The sequence below is a fragment of the Marmota monax genome, unplaced genomic scaffold (genome assembly GCF_021218885.2).
Source record: "Marmota monax isolate L192 unplaced genomic scaffold, Marmota_monax_Labrador192_F-V1.1 WCK01_AAM20220418_F8-fsc00123, whole genome shotgun sequence".
In the NCBI taxonomy this organism is placed as follows: domain Eukaryota; kingdom Metazoa; phylum Chordata; class Mammalia; order Rodentia; family Sciuridae; genus Marmota; species Marmota monax.
Genome location: NW_026692159.1, coordinates 4,407,827 through 4,418,874, shown reverse-complemented (window position 1 = coordinate 4,418,874; position 11,048 = coordinate 4,407,827). Strand labels below are relative to the sequence as shown.

The 11,048-nt window shown below is 37.4% G+C and overlaps 1 protein-coding gene across 1 annotated transcript; it reads right to left on the bottom strand.

The window, feature by feature from the left end:
* Positions 1 to 4,627: 4,627 nt before the first annotated feature.
* On the bottom strand, positions 4,628 to 7,837 carry LOC131423312 (endogenous retrovirus group K member 113 Gag polyprotein-like). The gene is made up of 2 exons (XM_058572043.1): positions 6,324 to 7,837; positions 4,628 to 5,752 (listed from the first exon to the last, which is right to left on the bottom strand). Exon 1 carries the CDS (start codon positions 7,416 to 7,418, stop codon positions 6,378 to 6,380), a length of 1,041 nt encoding a protein of 346 aa, XP_058428026.1. The 5' UTR covers positions 7,419 to 7,837; the 3' UTR covers positions 4,628 to 5,752; positions 6,324 to 6,377.
* Between the last annotated feature and the right edge of the window lie 3,211 nt (positions 7,838 to 11,048).

Below are 11,048 nucleotides of genomic sequence, written 5' to 3'. Positions count from 1 at the left end.
AGGCAATCACTTTCTCAATAGGACCCCTAAAGCTCAGAAATAATGAAAAGAGTTAGTAAATGGAACAGCATCAAATTAATAGCCACATTTAATGGAAAATTCCTTCTTGAACCTCATGAAATACTGTGATATTATGAGAATTATTCTTCTATAAACCCACAGAAAATTACTTGCATTGCTGTTTAAGTGTTATTTGATTCTGCTTTGTAATTTTTCTACTTAGTTTCCTATCTGTTTCATTTATCTTTTTTGTAAATTCAAAAAAATAAAGTATTTCTGATTAATCTTTGTTACATAAGAAGCATCTCTTATCCAGTGATTAGTACATTATACTAAAAAGTGAGCCAATAGTTTATTATTTTATCTCTAAACCATGCAAGTAGAATAGTATTGGCTTAGTGGATGTTGTCCATCATCTGAGGTTTCTGATTTGCAAACAGTAGGCACAAATTAATATTAAAAGGGCCACATTTTTCATCCTGAAGTAATTTACATCCTATGGGAATTGATTCAATATAAAGTTCAGAGGTATGCTGGATTCATTGGGACTCTCATCAGTCATTTACATTTAGAAACAATTAATACAATGAAGTTACATTTTTCCCCCACTGACATAACTTATGCTATTTTAAATGTGAAGATTTATTAGACAATTGGCAGGTCTTTTTTATATTCTCATTTCAGGGAACAAAAACATATTTTTCACCATGTAAGAAAAATATGGCCACAGGTTTATTGATAGTAGAAATTACTCTTAGTGTATTTGAATTTGCTGTTGGCAATAGCCATACCTTTATATTCCATTTACCCTGTGGTTGTGTGCACTCTTCCACAAAGAAATTGTTCAGATTTATGGGTTTAACCTATTGCCATGAAAGATGTTCTTGTCACCTGCAAAGTAGAATGAACCATATATTTTTTAATTCATACTCTGTGATGTAATACTTTGAGCTAAAATATCTGAATATGAAATGCCTTATTACTCTTTGTATCTGTCTAGGATCTGGAAGATTGTAGTTTCCTTCATTCAATTTGAAGAATTAAAGAATATTTGTTACATATGAAACATAATACCAGACTGTATAGATTCAAAGGAAAAAATACTGCCTTTAACAGAATATATATTATAGTCATTAAGTATTTTAAGAATTGAACCCAGTGCCTCACATATGCTAGGCAAGCGCTTAGCCATTGAGCTTCAACCCCAGCCATGGTTCATTGATTTTTTTATGGCTATTCACCTGTTGTTAGAAATTAGGCTTGTTTCCCACTTTGATATATTACAAATAAAGCTACTATGTATATTCATGCACAAGTCTTGTGTAGACAAATGTTTTCAGTTCTCTTGAGTAAATACCTGAGAGTGGAATGGCTGGCATCAGAAATGTATGTTTAACTTTTAAATAAACTGAAAAATTGTTTTCCAAACAGACTACTATTTTGCATTTTTCCCTGAAAAAGTAGTTCCAGTTGCTCTACATCCTCAGAAACACTTGGTATGCCACTCTTTTTAATTTTATCCTTTTAAATAGTTGTGTGGCAGTGTCTCATTGTGGTTTTGATTTGCATTTCCACAAGGATTAATGATGTTGAGTTTTTTTGTCAGTTGGTTACATTTGGAGAAATTTTTCTCCTGTGTGTAGCTTCTCTTTGTATTTTCTAGCAGTGTTCTCTGAAGAGCAGAAATTAAATGTAATGAAGCCCAATATTTTGAGTTTAAGTTTTTATATATTTCTTTCATGGTCTGCAGTTGGTATAGAAATAATCCTTCCCTAAATCAAGGTCACCTCAGCTTTCTCTTACAAGTTTTTTTTTTTTTTTAATTTTTACATTTTGCATTTATCTGTGCACCATTTTGAGTTACTTTTTAATTTGTCACGTGGTTCATTTATGTATGTAGATCAATAATTGCAATGAAATAATTTACTGAAAGGAATAACTTTATTTATTGTATTGCCTTAGAGTATTTGTAGGAAGTCAGTTAAACATAAATAGTGTTTTTATTCCTGGGAGTTCTATTCTGTTCCATTGATCTGTGTGTCTATCCTTATACCAATAGCACACTTTATTTATTTATTTATTTTTGGAGAGAGAGAGAGAGAGAGAGAGAGAGAGAGAGAGAGAGAGAGAGAGAGAGAATTTTTTAGTATTGTTTTTTTTTTTTTTTTTTTTTTTTTAGTTTTCGGTGGACACAACATCTTTATTTTATTTTTATGTGGTGCTGAGGATCGAACCCAGCATCCTGTGCATGCCAGGTAAGCATGCTACCGTTTGAGCCACATCCCCAGCCCAACACACTTTACTTTTACAATTAGCCCTGAAATCAAGTGGAGGAGTATTCTGTCTTAGTTTTACTTTGGTAAAGTTATTTTGTTTATTCTGCATCCTCTCAATTTCCATAAGAATTTTAGAATGAATGTGTTGATTTCTGCTCCCAAAATATGCAACAAACCTCCTAAAACAAACCAGTCATTAGATTTTTTAAAAAAAAAATACTTATTTTACTTTTCATTGTCACACTAAATGTACATATATATGGGGTGAGTTTTAATGATTGTTTTTTTTTCTTATTGTGGGTGGTGATTTTTAACTGGGGTGGCAAATTATATGAATTTTACAGTGATGCTGTATGCATGTATGAAATGGATATCTCTTTTTGGACATAGTCAAGCTTCTTGGAAACACTTGATTCTTTCTATGCAAACTTTGAAACTTTGTTATACAAGAACAGAGTAATGCTTAGTCTAAGGAAAGCTAAATTTTCTCCAATCCAGGGGCACTATTCTTCTGACAACTTTTCTCAATGCCCTGTGAACTGTGAGGGTTTCATCTGTGCTGGTGAGAACATGAGGTCTTTTCAGTTCTCTATGAATCCTACAGATTGTTTCCTCTGCCTGTTTCACGTGATTCTTTCCCCAAACTCAAGTAGTTTCTTCACATGCATGTGTTGATCAGTACTCATCTGAAAACTTGAGAATGACTAATTAGTGCCTGGGCAGTGCTTGCTGTGAAGCTCTCTTCTCTCTACTACTCTTCCTGGTGAATTCTAGTATCCTTGGCTTCAGCAGACTTACATCTCTGCCTCAATGAGTTTGTTGAGTTCCATCATCTTTTCTTTCCCTATGTTGTGGACTAAAACTCTCCCCAGTCAGTAAGCTGAAATGATTTTTGGTCTCCCTTCATTTCTTTACCTACTCAATGATCATCATATTGTGTTGGTTATTTCCAGTTGTCTTTCATACTTACGCCAGAATGTTAACCTTTGTAACTTTAAGATGAATAATATTATCTCCCTTATAAAGTTAGAGAATTAGAGAAGTTTTATTTACCAATCTATAAGATGCTAGCCTTACTCCAAATATAAGGGAATCCCCAAATAGGTCCATGACTTATTGTGCTTGTATTTTAGAGGAAATGCAAGGCACCGAGAACAACTACCATATCCTCTCATGTCCCCATCTGAGATAGATCCTGGCATGCATACATCACCTCTATTGCAAAGCATAAATTGTAGAAGAAAAATCTAATGTCATATAAATAAGGCCAATTAGGAAAAATTTTGATCATGGATATAGGCTTTGATCCTTTGATTCTAACAATACTGCCTAATTGGAATATATAGGATTTGTTTTTCTATGTATATGGCTACAAAATTGTCTTAGCAATATACTTTGTGTTACAAAGTATAATTTATGATTTTTAAGAAAATGATGACTCAACTTCTAATAACAGAGTATCAATAATGACAGGATTCATTTGGATACCAGGGATGATCATGGATCCATAAGGTTATTAATCACATATTTGGAGTTGATTATTAATTTTTTTTATTTTAAGAACAGAAATTAAATTATTTTTGTCTTCAAAATGTTTTTGCTGCTTATCATATTTTGCTGCTTATCATTGTTATACACACTTCTGTTAGATTTAATTTATCTAGTTACTCATTAGTTTATGGGTTTTATCCTGTGAGTAAATTCATTAAATCAGTTTACTGCATGCATAAAATTGACACTGAGATATCTAAATGCATTATTTTTAGAATTCTAACATATCTGTTCATATGTATTGACAAGGAAATCATTCAAACTAATTTAATATTGATTTTTCCTTATGGTTTAGATTCAATGTAAACTACAGTTACAAAATGAGTTCTAGAGTCAGTTTAGATGGGTTTGAATTGAATCTTGGATCTATCACTAACTGGTTATCACTAACATTGGGCAAATTAATCTCACAAATCCTAATTTTCCAATCCTGAAAATCAAATACTAGTATACATCTGTAGCTATTAAAGGAATTTACCATATAATGCATATAAAAGCACTTTCACATAATTCCCAGTACATGGGAAGTCTTTAACAAGTGTTTCCTTTTCTCTTTACAAAGGCAAGAGAGATGAACTTCACAGTTAAGAATGTAAGCCCTGGAGTCAGCCTGAAAAATATAATTTGACTGGGGCATTGATTGGTTAGGGAATTTTTGTTTGTCTTTTTTTTTTTTTGATACTGGAGATTGAATTCAGGGGCACTCAACCACTGAGTCACATCTCCAGAATTATTTTGTATTTTGTTTAGAGACAGGTGTCGCGACCCCTTGCCCGCAAGGAAGACGCAACTCAGGAATCTTCTTTCAGCAGTTTATTCAGGCCCTTGATATTTCTTCTTCTTCCTCTCTGATGCCCCTCCCAGCCTTAATAAAGCATCCCAAGCCCCAATGCAAAGCTGCCGCGTGGAGCTTTCTCACAGGGTGGTGAAAAATCATGTGCCAACTCTCCCAGATAAGGAGTTGTTTGTCACAGACCACAGCGGAGCCAGCATCATCTTGTAATGGCGACCATAATCTGCAGAAACGGCAGAAGCGGCTCACCACAGTTCCCCCTTTTCTGTTTTATTAAAACAATACAGGCGAGAGTAGAGGTCCTATCCCACTGTGCAGAAGTGGCTGCATAGTATGGCTCAGTCCCAAGGAGGGCCCTTCCCCAGATCTGAGGCCATATCAGCCGACGCCTTTTTTCATGGGGCGGGGCGTGAACGCGTCTAACCCGCATGCAATAGGACATGCTCTCCTTGAGGTCCTCTTCAAGGATCACTCAAGTGCAGTGCCTTGCCTCGCATCCTGTATCGTGACGATGGTGGACGAAGGGGGATAGCTGAGGCTGAACTGTGGCTATTTATAATGACAAACAAGTTGACAGCACCCTGAAAGAAAGGCATGAACTTCAAGGCGATAGAAAAGCACTAGTGTGGAAACCCATCTGCGTGCAATGGCAGTAAGACTGGCAGAGTGCAAGGGCTTTCCAACACTAAGAGAATAACAAGGAAAGTCATGTCGATCCCAGTGCAATGTTATAATAACTTGGGGTGTAACGACCATGACAAAGGTTTACTGCTTAAGATGCGCAAGCCAGACTTGAGGCGAGTTGCCATTTTCTAAAGCTGCAAGAGCTTGTATGATCATAGCCTTTTCTTGTGCATGGCAAGTTTTAAGGCGACAGAGAAGCCACAAACAGAGCACAACACTGAAGCAACACATTGCACCAAAAATGCCTACTCCCACCCACTCTTTGAAGAAGGAAAAAGCAGAAGATATCCAATCGGTGAATTGACCCAAAGTCACGGGATCGACACGGGTACTGTTCAAGACAGCTATCTGGGTTAGTTGAGACTGGATCATGTTTTCTGCTTCCATGGACCAGGTTCCGGATAGATACTCTCCGATGATGCGGGAGGCATTTCTGGAATCATTAAATCTGACAGAGGTTATACATAAATGTGCACGTTGATCAACACAACCCAAATGTACTAGGTCAGACAATTCCTCAACTTGAGCTTGAAGCAGATCTATCCTTTGATTAGCAGCCAGAATCCCAGATAAAATGTGTTGATTAATTCTACTTTGAGATTCAAGTATGGTGGATGTTTGTTGAATAACCTGATTAATAGTGGCAGCAGTTTGTACCTGGCTGGCCATGGCTACTCCAGCTGTAACTGCTGCAGCAGCAGACACCGCCACAGCTGTCACTATAGCTGCCGTAATTCCAAAATCTCTACGGGCTCTAATCAGTTCAACAATAGGAAAAGACTCTGGATCTGCAGTAACCGGGATCGGGACAAAAGTTGGAAATTTCATAATCACTGCCGTAGTCCAAGAACCATTCCAACACTCAGATAAGAGACAGGTAACACTAGAACAATCCAGCATCCCTGACGAGGTGTCATTAGTCAAAAGGAGCAGGAACGGAGATTGGAGACAGACTGCTGTGGAGGGTAATGTAGCATTAAACAATTGTGAATTGTGTGAAGTAATTTTAAGTCTCCTACCTCGCTCCGAGTCTTGGGTACTGCCAGAAACATTAAACAGCCAACTTTGGACTCCTAATATTTCCCTGGGGAAACACAAGCGCGGACTAGACTAGCCCAATCTGAGGGAGTCATGCAAAATCTAGTAAGTCCCTCCACCTGAGTGAGAGTGAAAGCGGCATCTATGCCATAAGTGCGGACAGATTCTGCCAAGGTTTTAATTATCTTAAAGTCTAAAGGCTCATGATATCTTCCCCTGTTATTGTCCTGAAATACAGGGTATGCAAGTCCCATATCTGTATTAACTGTCCTCCAAACTTGTGCATGAAAAGATCTCCCGGAACCTTGGCTCCCCCCCACATACGGAGGTGGGGCAATCGGCACCATATCTTCTTCTAGATATTCTACCTCCTCCTCCTCAGAGTTTTGTTGACCAATGTTAACTCCCTTCCCCTTCTTACAGTAGGCCTGCGTGCCCTGTGTCTCCTTTTTCTTCTTTTTCATTTTTATCTTATGTAGTTGTTGTAACAATATATCAAGGTCCTCAGAACTCTCTGAGTCGCTTGTGTTCTCAGGCGTTTTTAATTCGGTCAAGTCTGGGTAGAGCCTTCTCCTATTTTTCTCTTCAGGCTCTTTTGCCTTCTCACTACTGTTACTTTTAATACTCTCTGCCACTTCACTACATGATCCTTCAGATTTTTCCTCATGCAATTGCTCAAGAATAGCTTGACCCTCACTCACAGCTTCCTGGCATTTACCATCTGTAAGGCAACCACGGACCATTTTCCAAAGGGGGATCACCCCACCCTCTAATATGCCCTGCTCAGAAGCAAAGTCAAGATCTTTGCCTAATTTATCCCAACTAGGCACAGTAAGGCTGCCCGAAAATGCAAACCACGGTGCAGCGATATCTATCTTCTGTAAAAATCTCTGTAAAGTACTATGTTTCACTTCCAGTCCCTTGGAACGTAACAGGCCATCTAGGGCCAGGAGAAGCGGACTTGAAGATGCGGCACCCATGACACAACAACAAAGGAAGCACAAAAAAAAGAAAGCGAAAGTAGGAGCGAAAGTACACAGTGCAGCTGCAATAAAATGTAAGGCTCTCTCTTTCATTACAGAGGAGCTGTCCCGCTTTGGTCGCGGATCCCACTTACTAGGGACTAACCCCGCTTTGATCGCGGATCCCACTTACCTGGGACTAACCGGTGCACCACCCCTGACTGCTGAAAGTTCTGGTTCCCGGGTCTCGGCACCACTTGTCGCGACCCCTTGCCCGCAAGGAAGACGCAACTCAGGAATCTTCTTTCAGCAGTTTATTCAGGCCCTTGATATTTCTTCTTCTTCCTCTCTGATGCCCCTCCCAGCCTTAATAAAGCATCCCAAGCCCCAATGCAAAGCCGCCGCGTGGAGCTTTCTCACAGGGTGGTGAAAAATCATGTGCCAACTCTCCCAGATAAGGAGTTGTTTGTCACAGACCACAGCGGAGCCAGCATCATCTTGTAATGGCGACCATAATCTGCAGAAACGGCAGAAGCGGCTCACCACAGACAGGGTCTCACAGAGTTGCTTAGTGCCTCACTTTTGTTGGGGCTGGCTTTGAACTTGTGATCCTCCTGTCTAATCCTTCCAAGCCACTGAGATTGCAGGTGTGTGCCATTATGCCCAGCCTAGGGGATCTTGAATAAGTTAATTCTCCAAGATTAAGTTTCCCTTCTCCATGAAATAGGAATAATAATGGTACTACTTCATAAGGTTGCTGAGAGAAATACATAGCATCCATAAATTGAGAATACTTTCACTAACATTTGTATGGCTCCTTGCCAGTCAGTATTCACTCATACTAATGCATTTCCTCTTAAATTATATGATTTTACAAACTTTTGGTTTGGTGTAAAATTACTACATACCTGTAAATGGCAATTTTCTACTGGATTCTTTTGTAAATTTTGTGTATTAATTTAAATAGTTACACTTTTAAACTATTGCTTTATAAGGACAATTCAATACATGGATAAATAGTTCTTGATTTTTTTTTCCCAAGGTCACCTTGAAAAATTTGGGTATATCCTATAAAACATCATATGCACTAAGCAAGTGATATATTTAAGGTTTTACAGGTAGTAAATGATAGAGCCCAGGTATAAACCCAGTCAATCTGACACAAGTAGCTACACTTGTAATATTTATGCTTTATGATCTTTTAGGAGAAATAGAATCCAAGCTGTGCCATAAAAAGATAGAATGATTTGACTGAGTCTTTGAGAGGAAAGCTTAAGCAAGGAGACAGAAACAAGAGTGTTATAGACAATTGTGAGGGAAAATCAGAATACCAGTTTATATAGGAAGTGTACTATGTGAGATATATAAAGATCAAAGTTAGAAAGACAGGTTGGAGGAAAATAGTGAAGAACATTGAATGGAGGTTGAATAGATTTTCTTGAAGATTTGAACAGTCGAATATTATCATCTATTTGTTTTTAAACAAAGTGTCTCTAATGTTGCAAAAAAGATCAATGAAGATGGAGGAAATGTCTGAAGACATGGAGATTAGTTCAGAGATTTTTCCAGCAGTCCAGGTTGCAGTTACTAATATCATAAAATAAGGCAACAGCAATAGAGAAAATGGAAATGAGATAATAGATACAACAAGTTGTCCAGAAAAAGAAAAGATAGGAATAAGTACTAAAATGGAGGAAGACAAAGATGTGCAAGGAAAAAACTTTTAGAGTTATTTTTGAAATTTTAATAAAATGAACACAGTTATCTCTAAGTGAAAATGGTCTTAGTCTTATACTTTTTTCTGTCAATCTACCATTTTATTGGTTCCCATAAATTTCATTTGTGTTCCATAGCACCCAAAAGGATTTTTAGAGTTCTGCATTAATTTTAGTTTTTTTTCAGACAGAAAAGGCTAATACAATGTTGATCTAGAGATCTTAGAATACCATCCTTCCCACAATTACTCCCTGTAAACTGTACAAAATAATTAAATTAATGTAAACTACTTGTTGGAAATGGAGTTTTTCTTAACGTTTTAAAAGAAGAAAACAAAATATGCAAAAATGTGATGACAATCAGTTAATATAATGCAGTACTAATAGTTGCTACTACTTGAATGTCTTAAATATTTACCAAATATTTCAAGTAAATTAATTTTGATCATATCTAAGAGTTCTGAAACCACTTCTTTCAATAACAAGATTTTAATTCTATTATTGAGAGGCATAAAAACACTAGAAACTTAATTAGCTATAACATGAGAAATTTCAAACCCAAATGATTGTTTTATTGTAGATATAATTAAAGCAAAATACTTGGAATATATCATTTATATAAAACCATAAAATTTTATAGACATTTTAGGGATGTAGAAGTGGCCAATGTATCTTTCATGCAAAAGTTGATTAAAATCAGAAAATAATGATTGTTTCTTAGTTAATTATAAAGAGTTACAGGATAAAGGAAACATGAACATTTTAAGATGAGATAAATAACATGTTTACTTTGCATAAATTAAAGGCCTATTGTTATCTGATTACCCAAAGAACATATGTAGAACCATATAAGAAGCTATAACATAAAACATACAAACTCAGAAACCACCAGTGTAGAAAAGACAAAGTTGAGGATGAAATTTGGCAAGATGGTGGGCTTGTTCCCTAGTAGAAACATCAATTGGAAAAACTACCCATGTACAAAAATACCTTCACAAGTCTTAATGAAATCAGGTGAGGGCAAATATACCAACTGGATATAGCATGGACATGAGAAAAGATTAATTGAAGAAGGTAGAAAGGTTCGTTTCCCAGTATCCACACCATCTGTCTCTCAACCCCAGGAAGAATTATATGAGGAAAGATACCCAGTGTGTGGAGAAAGAGATGAAAATGAACATTTAACTTGGCTTTGGATACAAAACTGGAGCTACTCAGGTAAAACCCAGGGCCAGGGAAGGCCCTACATCCCCAGACTCTAGGCTAGTACCCATGGATTGGACCTTGAGGTCCCTGTAGCTCCACATTCCAGGTTTGCCCTAGGATCCCAAGCTCTAGGAGATCCAAGAACCAGGCCTATCCCAGAAGACTCTGAAACAAAACCAGCCCTCTTGGACACAAGCTCCAGGACTGCCACCAACATTTCCCAAGTCCCACCTTGGGCTTTTAGTACCAAGGATCCAGGCTAAATACTAGAGATATAACTTACAGGTTAGAATCAGGAAAACAGGCTCTAGGCTGGTTCATAGAGCCCCAGGCTCCAGGCCAGTCCCAGTGGCTCTAAGCACAAGGATGGTATCTGTGATCTTAAACTCTAGACCATCCCTGTTGGAATCAGACTTTATGCTGGTTTCACACCAGCCTAGCACCAACTTTCAGACTGGTCACCATGGCCCAGACTCTAGAAGACCTTTGCTTTATGCTCACCCTAGTAGAGCTGGTACTGGAACAGACACTGAATTGAGGTTCCCACACCATGGCTACAAACTAAGGCACTATGCTAGCCTGTAGATACATAAATCGTCTAAAAGTTATTTAAAATAATTGTTTTATGGAAGCTCAGTGAACTTCAAAGTGTAGATAAAAAGAATTCAATGAAATAAAAAAAATGACAAACAAGAAAACAAAGAGAGATCACTTCACATTGGATAGACTGTATATTATCAAAATGAGAAAAGGTAAGAAATGTTGGTAGGGAGGAAGAGTGAAGTCAACACTTGTTGCCTGATGTTGAGAATGTATGCTTATC

Coding starts and splice junctions, on each gene's coding strand:
- LOC131423312 (XM_058572043.1), bottom strand. CDS start 7,418: ATGAAAGAGAGAGCCTTACATTTTATTGCAGCTGCACTGTGTACTTTC.